Genomic DNA, 17590 nt, shown 5'->3' on the forward strand with positions numbered 1-17590 from the left:
TAAGACCCCGCCATGGCGGCCGCCGCCTCTCCCTCATGGCGGAGTCACTTGGTACCTCCCTCCTTCCCCCCCCCCCCCCCGCCAGCAATGGTTTCACCCCCTCCCCGCCTCACACAGTGCTGAGGAGGGGGCGTGGCTCCGATTTAACCCCGCCCACTAATTAATATTCACGACCGCTAACCAACGCGGAGTGGGCGGTGCGCCCGAGCCCCCTCCCTTTCCCCCCCCCGAGCTCATGAATATGCATGAGGGCGCGGCGCGTCGTCGCGGGGCGGCGCGGGCGGCGATTGGGCGGGAGCGGCGGCGCGCGGTGACGCGCGCGGCGGCGGTGCGGGTCCCGATTGCTGCAGCCGCTTGTCAGTGTGACGAAGATTGGCACCCGAGGTAGGCGCTGTCACTCAAACCCCGCTCCAGCCCCGCCGTCCATCACGGCGCGCCCGCCGCCGCGCCCGCCGCACGGGCAGCCGCCAGAGCGGCTTCCCCGGAGGGGTGGAAAAAAAGCGGGGAGAGAGAGCGGCGGCGGCGGCGGCGGCGGAGGAGGGGGGAGGAGAGTGGGGGGGGGGGGGGGGAGGAGAAGGGAGAGAGAGGGAGAGACGGGGCTGCGCCGCCCGTAGCGGAACGGGGGGTTTTAAAGGGGCGGTGGCGGCGGGCGCGGGGAGGGGAAGGGAGGGAAGGAAGGAGACGGGGGGGAGGAAGGCGGGGGTGCGTGTGTGTGTGGGGGGGGGGAAGCGGGGCGAGGAAGGTTCTGGAAAGGGCCGCGGTGCGCCCGTTGTGTCCCGGCGGGGGCGCGCGCGCGGGGAGGAGGGGAGGACGCGGGAGCGCGCGCGGGTCCGCGCGGAGGAGGAGGAAGAGCAGGAGGAGGAGGAGGAGGAGGAGGAGGAGGAGGAGAGGGGGCGATGGGATGGGGGGGGTGAGGGAGGAGGAGGAGGCGACGTGATGCTTAAAGGGGCAGCGCCGTGTTGGCCGCTCCTTGGAGGGGCTGGAGGGGGGGTGGCGGTGGGAACGGGGGGCGCTCCGCGGTCCCCATCGCCGCCGCCGCCCATCGCCGCCGCCACGGGCCCCACCGGGCCGGACCGGGGGCTCCGACCGCGGCAGCTGCTTCCTTCCTTCCCTCCTCCTTCCCTCCTCCCTCTCTTTCTCCCTCCCTCCTTCTCTTCCTCCTTCCCTCTCTCCTCCTCTCCCTCTCTCTCCATCCCTCCCTCCCTCCGCACCTGCGCTGCCGCGGGAGGAGGATGAAGGGGATGCAGGAGGTGCCCCCAGCCCCCGGTTTTGGGGATGCTCCCCCCTGTCCCCGATTCATAGAAAGCGGAGCCTGCTCGTGGCGGCGTTGGCTTCTCCCCGTTTTTATCCCGTTTTCGGTGTGACCCCGCTGTCTCCCGGCTCGGTTATGGGCAGACAGCCCCTTGACACCCGGGCGGGGGTTCCCGGGTGTTTACGCGGCCGCGATTAGGAGCTGAGATTTGACACTGCCCAGAGGCCCCGGGTCGCGAAGTGTGTAAACAACAATAAATCAAGCGCTGGTTTTGTCCTGAAGTATCGCCTCAATTAGCCACATGTCCCGGGTCTCCATGGAGTAGTCCATGGCTTTCCCTCATTCCCGCCACGGCAGCCTGTCAATTAACAATATAACAATATAAGTACTTAATACATCTGTGTGATAATTCTCTGTGTAACTTGTTGTTGTGGGTTTTTTAAAAAATCATTAAATATTTTCTTTTTTTCTTAAATGGTGACGTATAGTGTAATTTTAGAGACACAGTCACAGTATTTTTAATTTTTTTTAAAGTGGTTTTGGGTCCCTTTTTGCAGTTATGTCTAATTAAATGATGAGTGTGATTTTGGGAGGGAGAATCACAGAATGGCTTGAGTTAGAAGGGACCTTAAAGATCATCCAGTTCCAACCCCTCGCCATGGACACCTTCCTCTAGACCAGATTCCTCTAAGCCCCTGTCCATCCTAACACTTCCAGGAATGGAGCATCAACAACTTCTCTTGGCAACCTGTGCCAGTGCCTCACATCCTCACAGTAAACAATTTCATCCTAATATGAGATTCTAAATCTGGTATGACACCCTTTAAAAAAATTTTGTGCCTTGCAATGAATTACATTTTTAATTTTTTTTTTTTTTTCCACATGAACTTACAAGCAGCCCAGGCAAGACTAATTTTTTTCCTTACCCCTCTTTGGAATATGATTTGTGCATTCCATTAAACACATCTCAGGAATAGGGAGCATGGGCAATATGTCCTGGATGTTGGAAAACACTTGGGCCAGGATCCTGTGGAGAATAGCAGGAAGGTGTGCATGATTTTCAGCGTATGCTAAATGTCTCATTTAATTGCTTTTTGTTTTTTAAAGCTAACAGTTTCTTTCTTAGTTTTTACAAAAAAACATGCACAAAGTTTCTAATTTTATTCTTGAGCGTGCTGTGCACGAAGTTTCACCAGTGTAGATTGTTTGATGAGGGAAATTGTAACAACTGAAGCTTAAGAGATCCACACATCTTGCTGTTCTCTGTCCTGTGGATACACTCACAGGTTGTTCCCTTTCCTCTGTGGGATATAATCTGTTTATGATCTGCCTGTGCTTATGGGGTTATATCCCTTTAGTTGTATGTGTGGTTAAAGTGAGATGGCTTCTGCAGCTGGATAGAGTCCTGGTTACTCCCTGTCAGTGCAGGTGTGAATTTTATGGATTACACTGAACAAGGAAACAAATTGTCGTGATTGTATCAGAAATCCTTCCCTGTATTTCCAGACCGTGTCATTGCTACAGTATCAAGCAACAGCAAATCCATTTGAAGTGCTTTTTTCCGTCAGATAAAATTGCAGAGTTACCCTTTTCTGAGGATAACTCATAGAATCATTGCATTCAAGTTTTCTTAAGTTTCTGAGGAAAAAGCCCCCGAAATATTTCACATATTCAAAATAAGCAATTCTGATGGAGTTCTTCATGTATGTTCTATCTTCAGTTCGCTTTACAAACTCTATGGTTTATTTTTAGTGTTGACTGTTGCCCCTTGACATATTTTCTTGTCATATTTTCTTGCCATCCTGTGGTTAAAGTATCCCCAGGAAAACTTCAGTGTAGGTTTCACTGTGTCTTCTTAAGGTAATCTCCTGTTAAGTGGTGAAAGGCAGAGCTCAGTGTGCTTCAGTCACAGGGAAGTGTAGGGGCTGTTGGCACTGCACTGAGATTTTGGAGACCTCATATCATTTCTCATTGATCTCCTTGAGTGGGTTTGGACCATGCTTTTTTTTTTTTTAATCTGTGCTTGAGTATCCTCTACATAAATTCAGTATTAATACCTGTCTCATGTAAGAAGTGGGTCCTATTATCATGTAGTTAATGTCCTTTGTGGACTGAAATTTTTCTCATTACTATATTTAATGTGTGCTGATAGGAAAACTGAGGATTCTTCAAATTTTGTGTATGTGGTTGTTGGAGTTGGTTGGGATTTTATTTTGTGTTTGGAAATTCCACTTTGGCATGTAAAAAGTCAATCTGATATTAAGTAATTTACAGCCTTGATTTGTACTCTTAATCTCAATACAATTCTAAATATTTGGGTTATGTAAAAATGACGTTTTAAAACTGAGTCCTTGCAGCCTTCCATTAGTAGGACTGAAAGGAGTTTAGAATGAATGAAATATACGTTTAAATTTATTTTACATACTTTGGTCTCATAAAATAGATATGTCTTCTAGAAGCTGTACTTTCTTCTTCAGAATTTTGCTTTCCTATTATATTTCTCTGATACCTTTCTCTGTGCTGTAAATACTCTAATAAAGCCCTGATAATTCTAATTGCTACCACAGCAAGTTTGGAAGTGTTTAGGAGCAGTTCAATTTCCTGGAAAGGAGTAACTCTTTGGTGTTATTAAGCCCTGTGTTAGTGGCCAAGGATGAATGATCCACAGAACCACTGCTGTGGTAGTGGAACTGCCTGTTCTAATGGCCCTGTTAATGTCCTGAATGAAGCAACTCAAATTGTATTTCAGAATATTATGTTGTGGTCTGGGAGCCAAATGTTGCCTCTGCAAAACTGGCACATATGTGAAAGCTTACAGTAAAGCAGATTAATATTTTTATTTTGGTGTAAGTAAGACTGAATTCATTTTTTTTTTGTGTGTTAAATTTAAAATTCTACAAATGTTACCTCTCTCTCAGCAGCAGCTGGTTACTTTAGTCTCACTTGTTAAAAGAGTCTGTAGGTTTAAAAATGAGAATTCTCTGGGGGGGGGTTATTTTACCACAGCTCAGTGCTATACAAAATGTAAAGCAACTTACTGCTCTTCCAAGCAAGAGGATTCCAAGAGCAAGGAGAAAAAGCTGCTGATAGAGTTCTTTCATTTGCTTACTTGGTGCCAGATGTTACCGAAATATTTTACCCAGACCATTATACGTCTCCCCAAGGTAACTGAGCACTGAAATATTCACTCTTGTAGCAAGTTCTTCACTTTGTTCACTGAGGTTGTTTCATACCAGAACTGTGGGACACGGGACTCATCAAGTGGAACTGGGGGTGGGATAGGAAATAAAATAGTGGCACCGCAGATCTGGAGACGCAAATTTTGTTGTTATGGAGCAGTGCCACGTTTTTATGAAGTTGGTGAGGGGCAGCAACTTGGTTGCCCTGCCAGCAGCATGGGGATACCACATCATGTGTGTCACTGAAAGGGAAAAGTCAGTGTTGGAAGTGGAAATAAAGCTTAGCTCTTCTTGTCATCACGTGGTTGGTTATCGTCCTTCGTAGGAACACACTGTTCGGGTTTTAGTATGGCAGCTGCTCCAGGCCATGGTGTTCCCATTGTTTTCTACACAGGTGTATAAAAGGTATTTGCTGGTAAACCTGAAGGCCATTCAAGTAAATAGAGAGTCAGAAGGTGATTTTCAAAAATGGGAGCTGACTGTGATAATCACAGACTGTCCCTTGGCCCAGCTGTGCCCAGGGGGCTGCAACTGTGTCTTCTGCAGCTCGCAGGAAATTCAGGCAAAAAGTAGGACAATATGGCAGATTACTGCTGGTGTAATAAAAGAGGGATCCATTTTTTAAAACTAACACATTCCAATTTATATTTTATTGGTGAGCTTTTGGAATTGCCTGTGGTTTTCTTCTTGAGGGCTGAAGAAGCTAGGAAATGTGGCTCTACTTCACATCCTGCTTGGCTTTTTTCAAATCACATAGCAAACAAAACAAAGGGGAAAGGATATTAGCATGCTTACTGAAAAATAAAGTCCAAGCCTTTTATATTCAAAGGGAACAGAGGCAATCACAGAACAAAAATTGGAGCTTTTTACACGTTTAACATGCCTGGAGAACAGGAGAATGAAAATGTGAGTGCTCTGTTGCATGTTCTTTGTAACTAAAGAACCTGAACTTCCAGGTCAGTCTATAATCACCTAATTTACGTGTTCTAACCCATTTTTGTGTGTTCTAGGCCGTGATAGTAGCAATACCAAAAGTAAGATTGCCTGGTTATTTTTTTATTGTTATTGTTATTTTGAGGTGTTGTTTTCAATGGCTTATTTCCTTGTCATACTGAAATTTGCCATGGTGAATATGTTTGAGCAGGGTTATTCCAGCAACTTTAAATGACTCAGCATGTTGAAAATGACTTTAAGAGAAAGTAGATATGTTAATTTAAAGGAAAGGAGGATGCTTCTTACTTTAGAGCATATCAACAGTTGAGTTCTGGAGAGAGAGAGAAGGTCAGCATTCACATGGAGCATGTGGCTGTTCCTCGAGAAACTTCAACAAATCATAAGCTCTTGGAAAACCTGGTTGATGTATGTTACTGGACAAATATTTATTAACTAAATTATCTGAATATTCCATGTAGTTTGAGTGTTTTCCTGTCTGTTGGTCCTTGCATGTCCCCTGACTGTGCAGTCATCCTCTGGACCAAGTGGGTAACATGATGTGTCCCACAGCAGTAAGGGATGGATAAATTTAATCCTAAATAGTCTTTCTTTACCTGTGCTTCTCCCCCAACCCCAGAACACTTAGGCAGCAGTCCTGCTCCTGATGGGATGAGGACTGATGTTTGGGGAGAGGTGGGAAACAGAGTGGGGCAGGAAAGGAAGGATTTTTATTTAATCACCATTTTGAAAAGAAAATAACAGATTATTTTAGGGCCTAAACTTAGTAGCAAAACAAAGTTGTTCAGGTTTTACCAAATGTTAGAGTCAAAACAGGGAAGGTTCTGGAAAAGTTAGTGGTGGATTGGAACTGGATTTGACAGAGGGTTGCTGGACTAGGATTTGATGTGACTCAATTTATTCACTGGTCCAAGTCAATGCTTGATTCATTAATGGGGTTGTTATTCCTGAAATCGTAAAGGACATAAAAATGAAATAGTTGATAATGCAACCTCTTGATCTTGATGAAGTGTTTAAATGCCAAAAATGCACAGAGGGGATTTTCTTACCCATTCAATATCCAAAGTCCATTTTAAATGCAGTTATTATTTAAATAAAACTCCTCTTCATCCTTCAACTGTACTTCAATACTGTTAGGAATTCAGTCTTTTACAGAACGAGTATTTGGAAACTTTTATGATATGATAATAAAAATGTTGGAAAGCACAACATATGTTTACATAAACTGCTAACATTGTAAAGTATTCAATAGCAATAAAGGCAGTGAGACTGGTGGTTATTCTGTGTCTTCTTCATGAAACCACAAAATATAAACACAAAACAAGATTAACTTCAGTCATAGTTTATTGGGTGCTGATGCAAATCATGATTAAAATAGGATTTCCTGTTGCTTTGACTTAATTTGTCTGGCAGGATATGGTTCTATGAGTGTCTCCAAAAGCAGGAGATTCACTGCAAGCTTGTGTGGATGTTCCAAAGGCTTCAACAGCAAAGGGATGAAATTATGTCTAGTATATAAGCAACCCTGTTGTTTATCCATGTGTGGAATGCCAGGGAGATGTGGAGGGTGGAGTTCTCTCTTTTTTCTTTTTTTTTTTCTTTTTTCTTAATGGAATTGTTTTTGAAAAAGTAATTAAATATCATTAAGTAAGACAGTTGTACCAGGATCAGTTCCAGCTGTGGAACTGCTGGTACACGTCCTCTGGTATGTGAGAGGTGTTCATAGTCTTTGTAGTGCCACCCTCTCTAGGCACTGTGTTCTCGATTTTTGTGTCCAAAATGTTATGACAGCACATTGGGTAAAAGCCAAGGGGGGAAAAATTCCTTCTCTGTCATGTTACAAGAAATATGTGTGAGGATTCATGATGTGAGTGTGAGGATTCACACGCTGGAACCATGAGAAGTCCTTTAGTTTGCAATGTTAAGAAGACAGAAAGAAAGGAATCTTTGCTTTCTATGTGAATATTGGTGATGGATGAGGGAGTGATGGGAAATATTTTTGCTCCCTCATACCCTAATCCCTCAGGAGTCTTGGAGCAATTAAAGGAGGTTTTGTTTCCCCCGACTTTTGTTTTTCTCTTGCCAAAATTGCTGCTTAGTCCCCATAATTCCTTACTTTATGGAGCTAATAAAGCAGGGTCAAATTACAGTGTGAATTGGGCAGGGGAAACTAAAATGGCGCAGGAAGTTTCTTGAATTTGAGAATCTTTTAATAGTCAGAAGAATGAGGGTTTTCATTTTGGAGGAGGTAGGAGAGCAACCTGAGGATTTCCTCCTGTAATACCAAGAGCTACCTGGGGGCAGGATACCTGGGATACTGAGGTGACATTATTTTGTGACTGGAATGAGTAGGATTTCTCATCTTTCTTGTCCCTGTTGTTAAGAAGTGCTGTGGTAAATTGGTGATGACATGAATCAGGAACATAAACCATGATTATGCACCACTTCCCAAGAAATGTGTCGGTGTGCCCACAAAGGGTGTGTGCAGAATTAGGAGCTGGAGTTCCTCACAAGACCCAGATGTCCTTAATTTTACTTCTGTTGTTGTGCCTTGAGAAATTTATATGATCTATGCATCCTTAATATCCATTTTATCGGTTAACTGTATGTGCAATTTTAGCTTATAAAGTGGCATGTTTCATAATACTTTTTTTTTTGTATTTGGTTCCTGCAAGTAGGATAATTTCCTGATTTAAATATACCAAAAGCAGAGTTTACAAAAAGAGTGAATTGCTAAAGGAACACAAGTCTTTTAATGAGGTAGTTTGTTGTTTGTCATGCTGTGTGACATTGTGTGGTGATGCTTGGAAGGTGGTCTGTGATATAAATATTTTGTGTGGCATGTTAAGTTATGAAATGGGGGATATGAAAAGAGGATGCTATGAAAGATTAATGAGACAACAGAGCAGTATGTAGTGTTGGAGAAATCTTACTGAATTAAGTCAGTGTGTATATTCAAAATCCTACATGCAAAGAAAGGTTGGTGGTAGCTTTTAGTGTAACCTGTATCTCTGCAGAAATTCAAGTTTAGTTGTGGATTTTAATTTACTTTTAGTTTTCGGTTTCCTAAAGTGTAATATGCATTCAGTTTTTTAATGTAATCTCACATTCATTAAGATTAACATATAAATAACTATTGCACCACCAAACAATAAAGGGAAAAAAGTGACACAAAGTAAATCTCATTTTACTGCAGCCAAAAATTGGTTTTGTGGCTTTTTAGGGCTTGACTCCCAAGGCAATTGACAGCATAGCTGTTGTACAATAACTATGGAGCTGTATCTGTGTGATGGAACTCCCTCAGGCTGGTATTATGTTCCTGAACAGGAACATCATCTTTCTTAAAAGTGTAATATTCTAAATAATGACTGTACTTTGTAAGTACATAAGACAGAGGAAATGGAAGCCACCTTGCTGCTGAATGAGGAGAACATTCTCATTGAGCACAGCTTTAATAAACTTGTCTGCATCAACTTCATATTGATTTGTTTGTCTTAATTTCACTGAATGACTCTTCGTGGGCAGGTTGATGGAGATCGATAGCTGCTGCAGCAAAGGTGGAATGAATCCTGGGTGGCATGTTGTCATCTGTACTCTGCCTACTGCTTCATTATTATTATTATTATTATTATTTGAATCTATAAAAATACAAATGTATCTGGATCTTGATGTCTGCTAATATGTGTACGTGTGAATGTACACACAGGTCTTTGCTTCTTCCTTTGCAAAGTGAGAGAATGATGGAAGAGAGGGTTCTTGGATGATTGACTGGGCAAGTTCATGTTTTGCTTTGTGGTAAAAACCTCAATGGTGATTCCCTTTCTTAAGAGACAAAGCAAGTTGCCCTTTGTTTTGGTTTCATAGTTAAGTATCTTTATTATGATAACATAACTTTAAAGCTCTTCAGCAAGAGGAATAGAAGGAAAACACAAATTGGCAAGAGCAATTCCAGTTTTAGGCTCCACAGCACCTTGGTGTTGTCTCCATCCTTTCACAGGTGTATCTGCTCCCTGTTCTTGCCCCCACTGAGATTAGCAAGAAGACATAACGTGCAAACTCAGATCTCTCTTGTCTGGTATGTTTTAGGGTAGACAGTAGTTTTAAATGCTGTCAAGTATCTCTTGGAAGAGGACAAAATGACTGCGGTGTCCCCTGGCTCCTTCTCAGCCCCACCTTTCCCTCTGCAGCATCTTTCACTGGGCCTGTGTTTCTTTAGCACCTCTTTCTTCCTGCCCTCCATATCTCATAAGCTGTCCAGAAACTTGCCTATTTCCAGAGTTTCAGCTGAGGGCTTTGCAGGCAAGAGCTACTTCTTCATGCATTAAGTATTTTTGACTGACCAGAAGTGGCAGCAGTGGCACCACTGGTTCATTGCTGCAGTTGTTTCTGAATGAAGACAACAGGTTTTTCAGATTTACAGTAATTCTCCTTTATGTCTGAGACAAGGAATAGATATTTTATCTAATTATCCCAGTTTATCTGGCAGTGACCTACATTTTGAAGACAATATGAATAGTGAGAAGTCCTCTATTTGAAAGTAGACCAGTAAATTGAGGTGAGTGAAAATGAGTACCAAAATTATACAAAATACATGGTGTGTGAAGAAGGGCATAAGAGGGTTACACTGTCTTCTCAGAACAGAACTGAGAAGCTGCAAAAATGGGAGAAGCCCATTCTTTGACAGTTTAAAGAAAAGTGGTAAGAACTTTTAATGTCTTATCTGCTCCTTGAGTCTTCAAGACCAGGTGTATGTATCACTTTGGACTGAAACTCCTTCTAGCTCAGTGTTTAATCTCTTACCAATGGCTGAAATTTATACTGCCTTAGAACCTCTCAGAGTGTCTTTCCTGCTCTGTTCAGAACAAAGTTTCATGAACCAGAGTTGGCATCTAGATTGTGTCTAGGCCCTTAGAATTTTGCTTTTCTATGAACTTGTCTAAAAACCAATTTTGGTTCTCAAATCCAAATGCCAACTTCCTCTTGCTTTCAAAAATGTTGGAGTTACTTTCACTCCAGTTCTCATGCAGTTGTGGACTTTGTGAGAAACAGATAATCTGGTTCAAGATCTGAGCTGTGTGTTTTAGCCATCATATCATTTCAGGTGGCCTCTGTGCAACCTCAGTGCCTGGAACTTCCCCTGAGATGGTTTTTTAATGCTTTTCAGCAGTTGTGTTTTCTAAATATGTTTTCACGATCTTTGCTACATTGCTATCACAATCATTACTGCTTTTTTAAAGTAGCTTCAATGGATCAAACAGGTGCTATTAAATGCAATACAAGTAATTTTAAATGGTAATTTTTTTAAAGCTTTTTAAAACTGCATAATCCTGTAGCAGAACCTGTGTTCCCAGAACACAGGAGCCTAACAATGGCCCACTCCTATCATCTGTTAGTTTTTATCATGTAGTAGATTACTTGATCATGCTTTGATTTTACCATGGAATGTATTCAAATGATTATGAAGGAACTTTAAATGGGGGGGGGGAAAGGTCTTTCACCTCTCTTGGTTTCGTGCTTAATTTTTGCAACACTGGTGAGTTATTCCTGTCTGCATTTTGTAGTTTTATTTTTGGGATGTGCCTTGTCTAGTCTTAGCAGGCAGACACTGAGCAATAGTGTAAAATATGAAGGTTGAACAGTGAGAGAGTTATTAGTCCACATGAAGCCTTCTGTTAAAGGTGTCAGCAAACACAAAGGTAAATATGGAGAATGAATGTAATAAGATGAGGGCAAGTGCAGATAATAGCATGGGATACGGTGATTAGAGGTTATTAACAATGTCAAAAAAAAATTTGCAAAACACGCAAAAAAAAAAAATCCTGTCAGTTCATTTAAATTGGTGAGGGAACCACATAATAAACCAGAATTTTTTTAAAATCACATTCAGTCTTAGCAAAGTGTGTTCTGTGTTGTTTTCTTCTTCTGATTATTTCTCTGTTGGTTTTTAGGTTTCTGCCCTCAGCGTTGTACGTGAGTGGCATCTCTGCTGGAACAAGATCATGTCTTCTTCAACCCGTTGAAGGAAAGGGGTGAGCAGCTTTCTCACAGGCAATATTTTATCTCATTTAAAAAACAGTGTGCCCTGGAAGCAAATACCATCATGTATTGTGTTGAAAAGTGAAGCCAGTTCTAGATGCTTTTCATGTGTCAAACAGACTTGCTATTCTGACTTTTGTTTCTTTTTAGCTCTGTATGTGAATGTAAGGATTTATGTTATGTAGCAAGTGACAGGACTAAAGTTAAATAAGAATGAACAAAAGAGCCATGGTGAATCTGCCAGTCATCCAGTTCTCTCTGAAGGACTTCAAAGGAACATGTATGAGGGAAAATTAGAAGGAATGATTACTTGTTAACCAGTCTGGTGGGTAGTTTCTTCACATCTCTAAGAGGGTTAGTGGTTAGTTTATAGCCTGAAGCATAACTATTTATATCTCTTACAAACATCTGCTGTAGCTTGTATATGTTAAAAAACGATACCACTGAACTCCAACAGCTTACTTGCACCTTATGTTAACGTTACTGGGTGGTCCCTTTGCTCTTAATTACAAAGGAGTAAGTAGAGCAAGTGAGGAGTGATGTATGTTAAGTGATCACTTTGTGTGCCTGTTTCAGCTCACCTTTAATCTCTTCTCCTTGGATATTCAGCTTGCATAGAGTCTCCACATTTCTAATTATGATTACTCCATTTAGCTTCCTCCCTGCTTTACATTTTACTTCTAATTGTAGAAGTGGCTTGCTTTTTTCCCCCCTTTGCTTTGTAGAACACAATGCTTTTGTGAACTCCTTTCGCCACAGATATTGGTGGAGTCTCTAATTGCACTTCATGCATCAGCTTCCAGTTGCATGACCTTAAGTGTTTCCCTGGGTTTTCCACATGCTTTGCTTTCAAAATAAATAGAATGGGAGTTAGTTCTGTTCTGTGTGAAGCAGACTGGCAGACTCACCCTCGGGTTGTTTTTGGTATTTGTAACTCTCTGACTATAACACAAAGGCACAGCTTTCCTTCTACTCCCGATTCCTTTCACAAAGAGTAATTGGCATTTTGAAAGCTAAATTGTCCAGCAGTCATATGTTCTCAGGTTCACCTCAGATACCCAATACTATATGGCCTAAGGTATAGCTGTGCTGGTTAAAGATGGTCTTGCTGTGAGTTGAAAATCAACACGCTTGAGCCAGAAATTAACCACACGAGCAGGTCAGCCAAGAGCAAGGGTTGTGTGAGTGCACAGCAACGTGCCTGGGACAAAGTCAGCTGGCTTCCATCATAGCCACCTTTAACACAGGGCTGGACTGGCCTGCCTGACTTGATGTAAAAAAAGGATCAGAAACTGCTCACGTGCTCTGTGAGCTCCGTGGTGGAGCTGTGGAAGTAATTAGCTCTGGCAGGGTGGCACTGATAAACATCTGGGAGCGATACCGGCATCGCTGTCTGCAGAGTGAACATCTGCTGGGGCTGTGTCTGCTAACGAGAGCTGGGTGCTGGATCCGAAATTAGCTTATAAAAGCCAAATGTGTAAATACCTTTTCAGTCACTTTTCTTAAAGTTTAGCATAGTTTGTTTCTTACTGCTTCTGGGTAATGAGGAGATGTTTCTTTTCAGTGAACCAAAGTAATTCCTCGGTTAATTGCCTCAATTTAAGTGTGTGATTAGCTCAATTTGTTCTTCTTGATTTGCTGTAGTTGTCTTCACTAAATCTCATCAGTTCCTATCTTGCCTAATAGCTTAATCTTTTTCTGCTGTAATTATAAGTCAGAGGGGAAGCTCTTATGGGAAATAAAGGATATACCCATGTAGAATTCTTTCCAGCATTTCCCTTGGGACAAAATAGGGAAAAAGTCCTTCTGGATGAAATAATCTATGGATCTAGCTCAAAGCTGTGCACCTCCTTTCTTCTTTGGTGTGTCCTGAGGGCCTTCCAGATGTGGAACATCTCTCCCTTATGGAAATCTGGAAGGAAGGGTTGATCCAGCTTGTCTTTTTCTCCAGAAATTCTTGCCATGCCCTATTGTCTTTACAGGTTTACACATCTTTGTTGCTTCCCTCTCCATGTAGTTCTTTCTGCCACCAGTATGATCTCACATCCTTGTGAGCTCTAGGACATTCTTCCTCTTCTACGACTGTTTCACCTTCTATTTCCTCATTTCTGACCAGGAACTTCATCTTTCTTCCACAGCCAAACAATCTGTTTAACAGTGCTTTATGATGAACTTCTTCAGGTTTAGAACTATTAAACAGTTTTTACTCTTCCTTTGTTGATCATTTCAACTGTTCTACTTTTATTTTGAGGGTAGTCTGGTCTGTACTTTGGATGTCACAGTCAGAAATTACATGTGTGCCTTTTGAGGAGGAAGAAAAGCAGCATTTTCTATGTGCTTGTTCACTCTATAAATACAGACACCTTGCCTTGGCTGTAAGCTGCCATCTATGAAATAAAATAAATGTTTAAACTCTGCTTACAGGATGATGTTTTAGAATGTGTCCCTCAAAGGATTTTGAAAGGTATCTTGGAAGGTATCACTTCGCTGTTGCGGCAAATGCTGATTTAACTTTTAACACCAAATGATTCATAGCTATAAACAAAATTTTAAAATCTGAAGTACTTCTCTCAGTGAGTGCATTTCTGTTGTTGCCTTTTTATTTTTAATTTTGGTGGGGAAATCAGTAATATTTTGGGAGTTTCAAAGAAAGAGATACTGATGTTTTGTAGACAGATATAACCTCGTTTGTAAAGGAAGCCGTGTTTACATCATCCTGGTGAACTACTCTGGTCTTTGAAGTTGTTTAAAAAGTTTTAAAATTGCAGCAATGCTTAGGAAACACACTTTGAGTAGAACTTGATGCAAAGTAAGGCTTGAGGTTTGTCCCGAGGAGTTTGGTTTGTCTCTGTGCCTGAAACTGTTAACAGAGAAGGGAATCTTGAAATTTGTTCTGTGTTTCCAAAATGAAACACTTACTTGAGACTATTATAAACTGTAGGGGAAAATATCCAGAAATGTAAAAATTGCTCTTAAAAATGGTCCTGTACCATAGTAGTATGCAATGGTGAAGGAAAGATTTAAAAATAGCGGGGATTGAACATATTACAAAGAAAAAAGTTCTGTTCAGTTCTTAAACTGCTGAATGTTCTAAAACTTAGTTCTTCAATACTGGCATAAGTGAAGGAGAGCAGAAAACCTGGACTTAATACCTGGATGTAATCTTTTTCAAGACATGAGCTCTGACTTCTTTTTTAATATGGATTTTCTTTTTTATAGTAGCTAAACATTAGGACTCCTACATGTCGAAAATTGAATTCTGTGGTAATAGTTAATGGTAATAGCTTAATGAGTTATGTGATTTCAGTTGTAATGGCTACAAATCTGACAAGAAAATGAACTGTAAATTAGTAATTTGATGGGTACACTCTATCTGGTGGTGGTACTTTGCTAGTTTATTTTTTTTTAATTACTGGGTGTCTGACTTAAAAATATTTAATTCATCTGGGCATCAAACTCCAGCTAATGCCTAGAGGGAATAACATACATGTATTTACTTGTGTTAAAGTCCTGTTTTAATTAAAGTTTCCCAAAGTATCAGATGTCTCTGAAAACGAGATTTCAGAACTCCTTGGTCACTTCTGAAACATTATAATCAAGTTGTTGTTCAAATATGCACGTAGTTTTCATTGTCAATAAACTCAATGATTTCTTTGGGGAGAGATGTGCATAAATCTTATTTTTTTCCTTTATTTTTTCTTCTTGTCACTTTTTAGAACTGGATTTTAAGTGGTCGTTTTGGTAACTTTTTTTTTTTTTCCTTCTAAAGAGTATTTGTTCACACTTATGATGATTTGACATAATTAACGTTTTATTAACCATGATGGCAACACAGACATTAAGTATAGACAACTATCAAGATGGACAACAGGTAGGTGTGGTTCTTTTTCTCTATGAACTAAGTACAGTTAGCAAGTGTAGTGGCTTTGTCCTTAATGGCTACTTTGGCATTGTTTAATTATCTGTTCTTATTTATAAAGCAAGATCTTTAAAAAATGGCAGCGTATCACTTTAATTCTTGGGTATTTATTAAAGGTTTAACTAATTTTTGCATGGTTTTACTTCTGGAAGAATGGTTAGGTAAGGGGTTTTACTCTGTATCTACACTGTATTATTTGTGTGCTGTAATGATCCCATTTTTAGGAAAAATCAAAGGGGTATCCATAATATTTTGTGTATATGGTACTTCAGTGTTCTTATGTCTGAAGTTAGAACAGATAGAAGATGTCTGCACAGTCACAGACTTGTTGGTCTGCAGCAACTGAAGGAAAAACTTAGTTATCTAGAATTATATGCTACTTTGACTGCATTTAAATTGGTGGAATTATGCTTCAGGTTGAAAACTGGTTATGTACTTAAATTCATTTTAATGAGGTTATGGGTTAGAATTGATAACTGAAAAGCTGCTCAGTCAGAGTCCAGTTTCTTATTTGAGTTAGCAAACAGCTGGAACAATGAGACACGCTCGAGTATGTTGCTTTTTTGTACAACAGGCAAAAATTTGAAATAGGTGGATTAAAATACTGTTAATTTGAGACAAGTCTTGCCTAAAGGCCTGCACTCTGATGATGCATTTTTAGGTTACTGTGTATCAGCCCCAAGCAGCAGATACAAGTACTTCTGTCAGCAGATGGCAACAATGGGGAACAGTCAGAAGAAAAAGAGGAAATTTTCCCATCTCTTAGGAAATGTTTATCTGAACAGAGTCTGGGATTATTGGGGAGTTTTTTTGTTGTTTGTTTCTTTCATTGCAGTTCTAATTTCCCTCTCTTCTCTCACCTGCTTTATATCTTTGGCTTTATTCCCCCACCAAGTAGATGCCATCCTGTGGCACATCAGTGAAAGTAAAATCTGATTTTTTTTTTTCTTAAGAACAGATTGGGAGAGAGCTTTTTATGTTTTATTTGTTCTGTATTTCAAGCTCTCAGTGTCCAGGTAATTTGGGTGCCTGCTGTTTTTGTAGCTTGGAAATGGCCCACAGAAAATATCTTGCAGTTTTAAGTGAGCTATTTCCTCTTCACAGTGAGATAGAACCCCAGCTGAACATACTCTCTCCCTTCAAGCTCTGCAGCTGTATGGCCAACATTTATAATCACTTGTCTGAGTCATCCCCTTTTAATTTGCTCCTCCTTCCTGTCATTAGCCAAGAAATGAGTCCATTAGTTGTATCTTTTCTTTTTGCAAGCATTCTGGCTTAAAAGTCTTCTCTGGAGGAAGCTTTTTGCAAGTCAGGCTGCTCAGCTGGGTGGGAGATGCTGGATTTTCTCGGTTTCTGATTTTGCTGGGAGATGTCTTGGCCCTTACAGGTGACAAAGCACAGAGCTTTCAGTTCCCCCAGACTTTTATGTTCAGAATAGCACTAATTCTTCTGCTTTTTGTTGTGTGGAAATAAATTCTGCCAGAGCCATGTTCTCCAATAGTTTGTGGAGGCCAGGCTGTCGTCTGAGAGGGTTCCTGTGAGTGATGGGATGATTTCATCCGATGGGAGAAGAGGGCAGAGCATTTCATTCTGTACACTTCCTCTCTGCAGTTGTCAGTTCTGGCTGCCTGGGGGTGTCTGGACCAGTGTCCGTCCTCCATGGATATAAAACTTGTTGGAGAAGCAGGAGAAAAGACTGCAGTGATTTCATACCTTTGTGCAGATGCTCAAAGGGCAGAAAACCAAGGAGTTTGGGTTGAGGGGTGGAAACTATGAATTTCAGAGGTCGGGTTCCTTTAAGACCTTTCAGTCCAAAAGATATTTAGCTGGAGGTGACGGGAAAACCACTTTCAGAGCACCCCAAAGGTGTTCCCAGCCACCTGGGGACATTCAGGAGATGCTCAGTTGAAGCTGTGGCTCTGTGTTGCTTTTCTGGTGGTGGCACATTGTATGACTGTGTGTTAAATGGATGTGTAGAAGCAGTTATTGCTGGTTTTTCCTTAAATAATCGGCTGTTACAATAGATAAAGTGGAGTGGTAAAGGTCAGGAGAGGTTGTACTCCTGATAATTGAGAGATTTTGGAGGGACACAGAATATTTCAGTTCTTCTTGAGGAAATGTGCATTTTAATGGACAAGAAAAATTTGGAGATCCTCTTCTTCAGTATCCTGATACAAAGTACAGTAAGAAATAAAAAAAAACTTAAAGGGGGAAACTTTTCTTTACACTGATTTCATCCCAGAGGATTTTTAT

The 17590-nt window shown here is 41.2% G+C and overlaps 1 protein-coding gene across 3 annotated transcripts in view; it reads left to right on the forward strand.

The window, feature by feature from the left end:
• Nucleotides 1-269: 269 nt before the first annotated feature.
• The window catches only part of PKNOX1 (PBX/knotted 1 homeobox 1), a 41705-nt gene continuing 24384 nt past the window's right edge, over nt 270-17590 (forward strand). Inside the window, exons 1-3 of one of the 3 annotated variants that reach the window (XM_032678617.1) lie at nt 270-384; nt 11331-11411; nt 15188-15289. In XM_032678617.1, the coding sequence (XP_032534508.1) occupies nt 15239-15289 (51 nt within the window). In that variant the 5' untranslated portion in view covers nt 270-384; nt 11331-11411; nt 15188-15238. The other 2 variants (XM_032678615.1, XM_032678614.1) reach the window with 2 other exon arrangements.

The sequence above is a fragment of the Chiroxiphia lanceolata genome, chromosome 2, assembly GCF_009829145.1.
Source record: "Chiroxiphia lanceolata isolate bChiLan1 chromosome 2, bChiLan1.pri, whole genome shotgun sequence".
Lineage (NCBI taxonomy): Eukaryota > Metazoa > Chordata > Aves > Passeriformes > Pipridae > Chiroxiphia > Chiroxiphia lanceolata.